General features: G+C 41.7%; 1 protein-coding gene across 10 annotated transcripts in view; it reads left to right on the forward strand.

Moving 5' to 3' along the window:
• Positions 1-8,030: 8,030 nt before the first annotated feature.
• Positions 8,031-12,995, forward strand: part of ZNF268 (zinc finger protein 268) — a 30,775-nt gene continuing 25,810 nt past the window's right edge. For 5 of the 10 annotated variants that reach the window (XM_063614778.1, XM_055240003.2, XM_063614777.1 and 2 more), the window contains exons 1-2: positions 8,058-8,179; positions 8,499-8,583. In XM_063614778.1, the coding sequence (XP_063470848.1) occupies positions 8,551-8,583 (33 nt within the window). In that variant the 5' untranslated portion in view covers positions 8,058-8,179; positions 8,499-8,550. The other 5 variants (XM_063614784.1, XM_055240005.2, XM_063614783.1 and 2 more) reach the window with 5 other exon arrangements.

Below are 12,995 nucleotides of genomic sequence, written 5' to 3' on the forward strand. Positions count from 1 at the left end.
TGAATGTAAGTTTCCTGAGGCTTCTCCAGAAGCTAAGTGATGCTAGCATCATGCTTCCTGTACAGTCTGTGGAACTGTGAGCCAATCAAACCTTTTTTTCTTCATAAATTACCCAGTCTCAGGTACTTCTTTATTTCTTTCTTTCTTTATTTTGAGACGGAGTCTCGCTCTGTCACCTAGGCTGGAGTGCAGTGGCGCGATCTCAGCTCACTGCAACCTCTGCCTCCCAGGTTCAAGCAATTCTCCTGCCTCAGCCTCCTAAGTAGCTGGGACTACAGGCATGTGGCACCATGCTTGCTTAATATTTTGTGGCTTTAGTAGAGACAGGGTTTCACCATGTTAGTCAGGATGGTCTCGATCTCCTGACCTCGTGATTGCCCACCTTGGCCTCCCAAAGTGCTGGGATTACAGGCTTGAGACTGGCCCGGCCATGTATTTCTTTATAGCAATGTGAGAACGGACTAATACAATAAGTTGTCAGAGCAGTCTTACTCCCATTGCCCATGCCACCGCAGTTTCCCAGGAGATTGTGAGCCCATTCACCTGCCTGGTGTGCTGCTACTACAACCATCATTTGAGAAAGGCACTACACTGAGGGTATTTGTAGCCAGTGAAATAATACAGACTTTGCCACTGTACATACCTAAAAGCAAAGCAAAATGGCCCTATCCGACCACCATCATAGTCATATCATTAAGAAATCAGTGTCCCCCCAACAAAAGTAAATTCAAAAGTAAGAAGAAGCAACTATTGCTTCATATGTGCAGAAATCAGTGTAAAGGTATAGGAGACATGAAAAAGCAAGATATTATGATACCCTGAAAGGAACATAATAATTCTGCAACAATACATCTTAACCAAAAAGAAAGTCTTGAAATGCCAGATATAGTATTCAAAATATTGATTTTAAAGATGGTCAATAAGATGCAAGAGAAATCTGAAAACCTATACAAATAAATCAGAAAATCAGTTTAGGATATAAATGTGAAATTTACCAAGAAGATAAGATACCTTCGAAAAAAAAAGCCTAACAAATTATTGATCTGAAAATTTCATTGAAGGAATTACAAAATACATTTGACAGCTTCAACAATAGACTAGATTAAGCAGAAGAAAGAAGACAATTCTTTTGAAATAATCCAGTCAGACAAAAATTTAAAAATAAATAAAAGAATGAACAAAACCCTCAAGATATTTAGGACTACATAAAGTGACTGAACTTATGAATTATTGTCATTCTGAGGGGAAAGAAAAATAAAAAAGTGTAAAAAATCGATTGAAATAAATAATCGACGAAAACTTACAAAGTTTAACAAGAGATTTGGACATTCAGATACTGGAGGTCCAGCAATCCTCAGAAAATTTATTGCAAAAAAGATTTCAACACAGCATACAATTTCAGACTGCTTAAAATTAAAGTAGAAGGAACTAATTTTAAAATCAGCAAGAGAAAAGTGCCTAGTCACTTACAAAGAAAACCCCATCAGACTAACAGTGAACTTCTCAGCAGAAACCTTACAGGACAGAACAGAAGGGGGTGGCATTTTCAAAGTGCTAAAAGAAAAAAACTTAGCCAAGAATTTTATATCCAGCAACATTAAGCTTCATAAATGAAGTAGAAATAAAGCCCCTCCCAGACAAGCAAACACTGAAGGAATTTGTCACCACTACACTGGTTCTACAAGAAATGCTCAAGAGTCCTAACTGTGGGAATGAAAGGCTAATATTCACCATCATAAAAATACATGAATGTATAAAACTCACAGGTCTTATAAAATAATTAAACAGAGGAGGAAGACAAATAAATCAAATGGCAACACAACAGAATTCCACCAAAGCACAAAGACAAAGAGACAGAGAAAGAGAAAGAATTAAAAAACTTATAACACAACTAGAAAACAACAATATGACAAGAACAAAACCTCACATATCAATATTAGCCTTGAATGTAAATGGAATAAATACTCCACCTAAAAGCTATAGATTTGCAGAATGAAATTTAAAAGATAATAAAACTACATGCTGCTTACAAGAAACTCACTTTACCTGTAAAGACACATACGGACTAAAAGAAAAGGGGTGGATAAAGATATTCCGCACAAATGGAGACCAAAAGCAAGCAGACATAGATATATATCAGATAAAACAGACTTTAAATCAACAGTAAAGAAAAAGAAAAAGAAAATCAATATATGATAACAGGATCAAATCAGCAAGAGGATATAATAATTCTAAATGTATATGTACCCAACACCAGAGCACCTATATTCCTGAAACAAATATTTCTAGTTCTAAGGAAAGAGACAGACAGCAATACAATAGTAGTAGGGGACCTCAACACCCACTCAGAGCAGTAGACACATCATCAAGACAGAAAAATCAACAAAGAAACATTGGACTTAAATTGGACTTCAAACCAAACAAACCTAACAGATATTTATAGAATATTCTACCCAACAACTGCAGAATATACACTTTTCCCATCAGCACATGGAACATTCTCCAAGATAGACCATATGTTAGGCCACAAGGCAAGTCTCAACAAATTTTTAAAAGCCAAAATCATATGAATTATCGTCTCAGACTGCAGGGGAATAAAGTAGAAATCAACAACAAGAGGAACTTTGGAAACCATACAAATATATGGAAATTAACCATATGCTCCTGAGTGATCATTGGGTCAATGAAAAAATTAAGATTATAATTTAAAAGTTTTTTTAAAACAAATGAAAATGGAAATACAACATATCATAACCTATAGGATTCAGCAAAAGCAGTGCTAAGAGGGAAGTGGATAGCATTAAACACCCATATCAAAAAAGCAGAAAGATTACAAATTAACAACCTAGCATTACATCTCAAGGAACTAGAAAAATAAGAACAAACCAAACCCAGAGTTACCAGAAGAAAATAAATAACGAAGGTCAAAGTAAAACTAAATGAAATAGAGACAAAAATGGATACAATATAATGGTCCAATAAAACAAAAAATTGGTTCTTTGAAAGAAAAAAACCCTAAAACTGACGACTACTAGGTAGACTAACCAAGAAAAGGATAGAATATCCAAATACACAAAATCAGAAATGAAAAAGAAGACATTACAACTGCTACCACAAAAATACAAAAGATCATTAGAGACTATTAAGAACAATTATATACTAACAAACTATAAAACCTAGATTATAAGGATAAATTCCTGGAAAATACAACCTCCCAAGATTGAAACATGAATAAAGAAAAACCCTGAACAGATCAATAATAAGGAGCAAAATTGAATCAATAATAAAATATCTCCTCCACCAAAAAAGCCTAGGATGAAATGGATTCACAGCCGAATTCTACCAAATGTACAAAGAACTAATACCAATTCCCCTAAAGCTGATTCAAAAAATTGAGGCGGAGGGAATTCTCCCTACCTCATTCTACAAGGCCTGTGTTACCCTGATTCCTAAACCAAGGACACACACAGAAAAGAAAACTATAGACCAATATCCCTCATGAACACAGATGCAAAAATCCTTAACAATATACTAGCAAGCTGAATCTAACAGCACATGAAAATGATAATACACATGATCAACTGAGTGTTATACTATGGATGCAGGGATGGTTCAACATACACAAATCAGCAAATTTGATGCACTGCATAAACATAATTAGGGACAAAAACCACACGATCATCTCAATAGATGCAGAAAAAATATTTAATAAAATTCAGCATCACTTCATGATAAAAATCCTCAACAAACTAGGCATAGAAGGAACATACTAAAAAATAATAAAGGCCACATATGACAAACTCATAGCCAACATCATACCGATGAGACAAAAGTTGAAAACATTCCAAGAACTGGAACAAGGCAAGAATGCCCACTTACACTACTGCTATTTAACATAGTACTGCAAGTTCTAGCCAGAGCAATCAGGCAAGAGAAATAAAAGGCATCCAAATTGGAAAACAGGAAGTCAAATTGTCCCTGTTTGCAAATGATATAATCTTATATCTAGAAAAACCTAAAGATGCCACTGAAAAAGTATTAGATTTGATAAATGAATTCAGGAAAGCTTCAGTATTCAAAATCAAAACAAAAAATCAGTAGCATTTCTATACTCTAACAACATCTAGCTAAGAACAAAATCAAGAAGGCAATTCTACTTATAATAGCTACAAAAAGCTCACCTCGGAATACATTTAACCAAAGAGGTGAAAGATCTCTACAAGGAAAGTTACAAAACACTGATGATAGAAATTGTAGATTATATAAACAAATGGAAAAAATCCCATGCTGTTCAGAGGAATTAATAATGTTACAATTATCATACTATCCAAAGCCATCTACAGATTGATTGCACTTCCTATCAAAATATCAATGTCATTCTCCACAGATTTAGAAAAAAAAAATCCTGGGCTGGGTGCGGTGGTTCACACCTGTAATCCCAGCACTTTGGGAGGCCGAGGTGGGCAGATCACGAGGTCAGGAGTCCGAGACCACCCTGGCCAACATGGTGAAAACTCATCTCTACTAAAAATACAAAAATTAGCTGGGCGTGGTGGTACACATGCGTAATCCCAGCTACTCAGGAGGCTGAGGCAGGAGAATTGCTTGAACCTGGAAGGCAGAGGTTGCAGTGAGCCGAGATCATGATACTGCACTCCAGCCTGGGTGACAGAGTGAGACTCCATCTAAAAAAAGAAAAAAAATCCTAAAATTCACATGCAACCCAGAAAGAGCTCAAACAGCCAAAGCAATCCTGAACAAAAAGAACAAAGCTGGAGGCATAACTTTACCTGACTTCAAATTATAGTATAAGGCTATAATAACCAAAACAGCATAGTACTGGTATAAAAACAGACACATAGGTCAATGGAACAGATAGAGATCCCAGAAATAAAGCCACATATCTACAGCCAACTGATCTTTGACAAAGTCAACAAGAACAAGCATGGGGAAAATACGACCTCTTCAATAAATGGTGCTGGGAAAATTGGATTGCCATATGCAGAAGAATGAAACTTGACCCTTATGTCTCACCATATACAAAAATCAACTCAAGTTGTATTAAAGACTTAAATGGAATACCTGAAACTATAAAAATACTACAAGAAAACCTAGGGAAAACTCCTCTGGACATTGGTCTAGTTAAATAATTCATGACTAAGACCTCAAAAGCACATGCAACAAACAGAAAAAGAGAGAAATGGGACTTAGTTAAACTAAAAAGCTTGTTCATAGTGAAATAAACAATAAGCAGAGTGAAGAGACACTTGCGGAATGGGAGAAAATTTTTGCAAGCTTTGCATACAACAGGGGACTAATATCTAGAGTTTACAGGGAACTCAAACAGATCAACAACAATGAAACCCAAATAATTCCATTAAGAAGCAGGCAAAGAACACAACACTTTCCAAAAGAAGACATACAAATGGCCAACAGGCATATGAAAATATGCTCAACATCATCACTAAACATCAGAGAAATGCAAATTTAAACCACAATGAGGCCGGGCGCTGTGGCTCACGCCTGTAATCCCAGCAGTTTGGGAGGCCGAGGTGAGCAGATCACCCCAGATCAGGAGTTCAAGACCAGTCTGGCTAACATGGCGAAACCCCATCTCTCATAAAAAATACAAAAATTAGCCAGGCATGGTGGCGGGCACCTGTAATCCTAGCTACTCGGGAGGCTGAGGCAGGGAGAATTGCTTGAACCCAGGAGGCGGAGGTTGCAGTGAGCCGAGATCACGCCACTGCACTCCAGCCTGGGTGATAGAGCGAGGTCACGGGGAAAAAAAAAGAGATATATCATCTTACATCAGTCACAGTAGCTGTTATTAAAAAGACAGGCCGGGCCGGGTGCGGTGGCTCACGCCTGTAATCCCAGCACTTTGGGAGGCCAAGGCGGGTTGATCACGAGGTCAGGAGATCGAGACCATCCTGGCTAACACGGTGAAACCCCGTCTCTACTAAAAAAAAAAATACAAAAAATTAGCTGGGCGTGGTGGTGGGCGCCTGCAGTCCCAGCTACTCGGGAGGCTGAGGCAGGAGAATGGCGTGAACCTGGGAGGCGGAGCTTGCAGTGAGCCCAGATCGCCCCACTGCACTCCAGCCTGGGCGACAGAGCGAGACTCCATCTCAAAAGAAAAAGAAAAAGAAAAAGAAAAAAAAGACAGGCCGAGCTCAGTGGCTCATGCCTGTAATCCCAGCACTTTGGGAAGCTGAGGTGAGCAGATCACCTAAGGTCGGGAGTTTGCGACCAGCCTGACCAACATGGAGAAACCTGTCTCTACTAAAAATACAAAATTAGCCGGGTGTGGTGGTGCATGCCTGGAATCCCAGCTACTCAGGAGGCTGAGGCAGGAGAATTGCTTGAACCTGGGTGGAGGTTGCGGTGAACTGAGATCGGGCCACTGCACTCCAGCCTGGGTAACGAGCAAAACTCCGTCTCAAAAAATAAAATAAAATAAAATAAAATAATAAAAATAAAAAGACAAAAAAGATGTTGGTGAGGATGTGGAGAAAAGGACACTCCTATACACTGTTGGTGAGAAAGTAAAATTAGTATAACCTATGGAAAACAGTGTGGAGAATTCTCAAAGAACTAAAAATAGAATTACCATTTGATAAAGCTATCCTGTTACTGAGTATCTACCCAAGGGAAATCATTAGATATAAAAAAAAATACCTGCACTCATAAGTTTATCCCAGCACTATTCACAATATCACAGGTATGGAATCAACCTAAATGTCCATGAATGGATGAATAAAGAAAATGTGTTATATATACACAATGGAATAGTATTCAGCCATAAGAAAGAATGAAATTGTCTTTTGCAGCATCATGGATGGAACTAGTGGCCACTATTTTCAGTGAAACAACTCAGGCACAGAAAGAAAAATACATGTTTTCACTTTAAGTATGAGCTAAAGGATATGTACACATGGATGTAGAGTGTGGGATGACAGACAATGAAGACTCAAAAGGTGTGGGGGAGTTTCAGGGATAATGATAAATTACCTAACTGGTACAATGTATATAACGTACAATAGGACATGGATACCTTAAAAGCCTTGACATCACCATACACAATTGATGCATGTAACAAAATTACACTTGTACCTCATAAATTTATAAAAGTTTTTAAAAGCCAAAAACAAAAGAATTGTAGAAAACTTGTATCTGCCTCTGTGAATGTCACCTCTTCCCAATACATAAGATGAATAATGATTAGTGGATATTTTCGGTTGGTGCAAAAGTAAGTAATTGCGGCTTTTGCCATTAAAGCCGCAATTACTTTTGTACCAGCCTAATAATTCTTTTTGTATAATGAAATGTGTTGACATTTGGAAGATTCGCAAAGCTCAGTAAACCGATATTTTCCAACTGGCCAATTCACGATGTTACGAAATCATGCGTGATAAAAGAATCCATTCAAAGTGCAATGTAGACCAACGGATTTTATGTAATAGAGTAGAAAAAGTTGATCTACATGGTTTCAGATTGTACACTAACAAAACTTCCTTGTTCGACTTGTATCTTTGTATACTTTAACAAAAACAACATATGCAACAGATTAAACATAGAAGCAGATATGAGAATCCAGCTTTCTAGTAAGTCAGAAAAGAGTTAAACAAAAAACGAAGCCACTCCTTACTAAATTTTTTTCTTTTGTAAAATATATGTAATTTTCATTAAAATATTATTTATGTTAACACGTAATAGGAATTTTATGAATCTTTGTTATTAAAGTGTAAAGCAAAATAAGAATTTTACCATTTCAGTAAAGCAGGGACTAGAACACTTGTAACCTAATTTACATCCCTCCAACCGTTGAGCCATTGGTGTCAAGCATTTTAATTCTCTTTATAATTTAAAACCTGCAAGTGCGGGAGCTCAGGGACCGGGGCGGGAGGGCCTGAGCTACCGGGTCACGCCCCCTCTCGGTGGCCCTTGGCCGGATCCCTCCGGCGCGGGAGTAACTCCTCGCAGAGGCCTCTGGGAGATGTAGTTTTTTGCCTTCGACTCTTAATGACGCAATTCCTGTGCGACATACGTAACGGCCGCCATTGCTCCGCGCTGATGGCGAGAGCCTTGTTCCGCAGATAGCGTTTATCACCCGTCGTGGTCAACGGGCCAGCCGAGTCTGGAGTGGTTGCGAACCCTTGTGGCTGCAGATCCGGAGGTGGAGGCAGTACCCCGGACTCTATCCTGCTGCCCCTTCAGGGTTTGGAGGAGCCGGAGGCGCGAAATTCCTCCGGTTTCAAGGCGGCGGGACGGGACAGAATTAATCTGCCTTAACTCTGTCCTGCTGCAGACCCGGGGCGGTTGCCTGACCCTAATCTGTGTGTTGGTGAGGGGGTGGAGATGGTGAATTCCGTGGCTGTGGGGGGGAAGGAGCCTCAGCTCCGAGAATGGCAGGCAGCCCTGCTGCCTCGGACCCTCCCCCTCTGAGTTTGGAGACTGCTGGGAGACCTCTTTCTTCACTGTGCTCTCTTCTATAGCATCCCTCGCGTCCTGTCACCTCCAGCGAGGCACACAAAACTGACCATAGCGATGGCCACCAGGGTCCGGACAGCTTCTATTTGGGTGAGTAGGGGTTTTCTTTCGTTCTTGAAAAGCTCTCCCTGAATGCCAACGTGTGCACACTCCATCTATTCCAGAGTCTGAATTTGCCAGGAGCTTTCTCACCCCACCGCTCTTTTAGGCAATTGGATTGTCGTTTAGAGCATGTTAGACTTCCCAGAAATGCTTTTTGTCATCTGATTTCCTTTTTTTCTGCTTTCATCAGTCTCTTTTCTAACAACTTTGTACGCTGAACTTTTGAGTTAAACAAGGGATACTCACCCATCTTTCAGTTTTTTCAGCCTTTATTTACTGAGGGTCTTCTGTATCTGGGATTTTGAACCTTATTTTGGAAATTACAAACTTTTTTATTCACTTGTTCAACATTTTTGTTTATTGTATTTTGTTTGCTGGACGCTGGGGCAGGTGCTAAAAATGCAAAGATGGGTTGCTCATCATCCCTGTCTTGAAGAACAGTGGTCTAGGAATGAATGGTGGATAAGAAAGACACAATGACAAGTTAATGAGTGCTCTGGGAGCAGGTTGTGGAAATACACGGGGGCATGCAGAAATGGGTCAGTTTTGGAAGTAAGGACACCCCCTAACCCCTTACTCCCAAATGCTTCAATGATTAAGAGATTCTTAAACTTAGGTTTGAAAGATAACAAACCTAAAGTAGACAAAGGATTAAAACCAGCCTAGGAAAAAGAATTAACATGTGCAAATTTGAGAGGCTTGAAACGACCTCATGTGGTGAACTTTGGGCACTTTAGGGTTGCTGAAATGTAGAGTTTAATGGTGATAGTAGAGGTGTATATTAAAAAATGAGGCTAGAGCCGTAGGCCTAAGATCATAGAGGGCTTTGAGGACCCCATTAAAAACTTGGATTGTATCATATAGGGCAGGCGGTCCCCAACCCCCACGCTTCAGACTGGTACCAGTCTGTGGCCTGTTAGGAACTGGGGTGCATGGCAGGAGGCGAGTGGTGGGTTAGTGAGCATGACTGGCGGAGCCCCGCCTCCCATCAGAGGCTGCATTAGCTTCTCATAGCACAAACCGTGTTGTGAACTGCACATGCGAAAGATCTAGATTGCGCACTTCTTATGGGACTCTAACTAATGCCTGATGATCTGAAGTGGAACAGTTTCATCCAGAAGCCATCGCCACCCCCCACTGCCCGTCCGTGGAAAAATTGTCCTCCACAAAACTGGTCCCTGATTGGGGACCGTTGGTATAGGGGAAGGAGTTTACTTATTGAAGTGTTTTCACGACGGATTTGAGGGTAGAACAGTCTAGTCTGCAGCAGGTAAGAGAATATAAGGGTTTAAGTAAATTAGTGGTTTTGAGAAAGGAGAGGAGGTGGCTGGGTGCAGTGACTCCCGCCTGTAATCCCAGTTACTCGGGAGGCTGAGACAGGAGAATCGCTTGAACCCAGGAGGCAGAGGTTGCTGTCAGCCGAGATTGCGCCACTGCACTCTGGCCTGGGCGACAGAGCAAGACTCTGTCTCAAAAAAAAAAAAAAAAAAAAAAGAGGAGGTAAAGATAAAGAGGCAGAAGAAATTAGATTTCGTAACTAGCTGGGTGCAGTGCTAAGAGAGGCAGAAAAGCCAGGGATGACAACTGGAGTTCTACTCTGTGGGCCTGGTTGGGAGTGTCACCATTTGCTGAGTAAGGGAAGACTGTCAGAATTGTGATTGGTAGAGGGGGAAGATTTCAGTTTTATATGGATTGGCTTCTCTAGGTAGAGGTTGCTAGTGGGCAGGTGGGCAGGCATGTGTCTCAAGAGAAAGGTCTGGATGAGGTTGCACAAATTAGGTGTGGCCAAAGTAGCTCAGGGAGAATATGTACCATAAGAAGAGAACTGGGGACAGTGGTCAGAGAAATGACAAGAGAAAGCAGGGGAAGAGGTGTTGGAGACTGAGATGGAACCCAAGAAAAGTGAGACAAAATAGAGACATGTAATTCACACTTAAAGAAAAGGAAAGCTGAAAAATGCCTGTCAAGTGACGTGTATGAGGGAGATCAAGTAATATTAGATCATTGTATTAGTCTGTGCTGCTGTAACAAAATATCACAGACTGAGGAACTTATAACAGATACTACTTTCTCGCAATTCTGGAGGCTGAGAAGTTGAAGATCAAGGTGCTGGTAAATTTGGTATCTGATGAGGGCTGCTCTCTGTTTTCCTTTTTTTTTTTTTTTTTTTTTTTTGAGACAGAGTCTCTCTTTGTCCCCAGGGTGGAGTACAGTGGCACAATCTTGGCTCACTGCAACCTCTGCCTCCCGGGTTCAAGTGATTCTCCTGCCTCAGCCTGCCAAATAGCTAGGACTACAGGCATGTGCCACCACACCTAGCTAATTTTTTTTTTTTTTTTTTGTATTTTTAGTAGAGACGGGGTTTCACCATGTTGGCCACAATGGTCTCGTTCTCCTGACCTTGCAATCCACCTGTCTCAGCATCCCAGAGTGCTGGGATGACAGGCGTGAGCCACCGCACCCGGCTGTGCTCTCTGCCTTTAAGATGGCACTTTCTTGCTACATCCTTACGTGGTGGAAGGGGGCAAAAAGGGAAGAATGCTGTGTCCTCACATGGCCAAAGAGATGGAAGGGCCACGTGGCTCTCTGAACCCTCTTTTAAGAGGGTATTGGCTGGGTGCGGTGGCTCACGCTTGTAATCCCAGCACTTTTGGAGGCTGAGTTGGGCGGATCACGAGGTCAGGAGATCGAGACCACGGTGAAACCCCGTCTCTACTAAAAATACAAAAAAAATTAGCTGGGCGTGGTGGCGGGCGCCTGTAGTCCCAGCTACTCAGAGAGGCTGAGGCAGGAGAATGGCGTGAACCCGGGAGGCGGAGCTTGCAGTGAGCTGAGATTGCGCCACCGCACTCCAGCCTGGGCGACAGCGTGAGACTCCGTCTCAAAAAAAAAAAAAAAAAAAAAAAAAAAAAAAGAGGGTATTAATCCCATCCCTGAAGGAGGAGAGCCCTCATGACTTCATCACTAGTAAAAGGCCCCACCTCTCTATTTATTTATTTATTTGAGACTGAGTCTCGCTCTGTCTCCCAGGCTGGAGTGCAGTGGCAATCTCTGCTCACCACAGCCTCTGCTTCCCGAGTTCAAATAATTCTCTTGCCTCAGCCTCCTGAGTAGCTGAGATTACAAGTGTGCGCCATCACACCCAGCTAATTGGCCCCAACTCTTAATACCGCCACAATGGGGTTTCAACATGAATTTTGGAGGGATGCAATCATTCAAACCATAGCAATCATAAAAACCTAAATTGAATTTAGTGGTGATGGGCTGTGTGTGGTGGGTCACGCCTGTAATCCCAGCACTTTGGGAGGCCGAGGTGGGCAGATCACCTGAGGTCAGGAGTTCGAGACCAGCCTGGCCAACATGGCGAAACCCCATCTCTACTAAAAATATGAAAATTAGCCGGGCGTGGTGATGAGCACCTGTAATCCCAGCTACACGGGAGGCTGAGGCGGAAAAATCGCTTGAACCCCAGGAGTAGGAGGTTGCAGTGAGCCGAGATTGCGCCACTGCACTCCAACCTGGCAACAGAGTGAGACTCTGTCTCAAAAAAGAAAGAAAGAAAGAAAGAATGCATGGTGGCTACTTTAGCTTGGGTGCTCAGGGAAGGCCCCCACTAAGGAAGTGACATCTAAGCTAAGTCTGAGTTACAATAGCAAGCCAGCCTTGGGAAGAGCAGGTAGAAGAGCATCCAGGATGGGAACAGCCAGGGCCAAGGCTGTGAGGCAGGAGAAGTTTGATGCCTTTGTAACCTGGAAGGAAGGACTTTGTGGCTGGGGGTAGGGAGTGAGAGAGGAGAGCAGATGAACACAGGTGGCCAGAGGCCAGATCAGGCTAGGAAACCATGGGGTCCAGGAGAGCGTGTGGTGCTAAGAAAGGGAGCAACATGATCTGCTTAGGATTTCCAGAGACTCTTCTGAGTGCTGAGTGGAGAACAGGTTGTAGGTGGGCAAGAGTAGACACAGAAACCGGGAAACGAGACTGATTAGGTGAGTACAGTGGTTCAGACAAGAGGTAGCAGGGATTTTGTGTAGTGTGGTAGAAATGGACACACAGGTCAGAGTTGGGGGATGTTTGAAGGTGGAGCCCTCATTTCTAAGAACCAGCATATGCTTTTCATCTTGTTGATTGTCATTTTGTAGTGTGGTTTATTTTCATTAAGTGTTCCTGGTTTTTTGTTTTGTTTTGTTTCCTTTTGCCATTTCAACCAAATGTTAATGCTCAGTGTCTACTACGTATGAGGTTCTGTGCTAAACCTTTCATTAGGTATTATCACCCTAAAACCTCACAGTAGCCCTAGCCCCAGGTGGTGAATATTGTTATTCTCCTTTGATGGGTAAGGGCACTGAGGCCCAGAAAGGGCTTGTTGGAGACCAGGTGGCACCCCTGGTCAATGTAGACCC

This window comes from Symphalangus syndactylus, chromosome 13 (assembly GCF_028878055.3).
Source record: "Symphalangus syndactylus isolate Jambi chromosome 13, NHGRI_mSymSyn1-v2.1_pri, whole genome shotgun sequence".
Taxonomy (NCBI): domain Eukaryota; kingdom Metazoa; phylum Chordata; class Mammalia; order Primates; family Hylobatidae; genus Symphalangus; species Symphalangus syndactylus.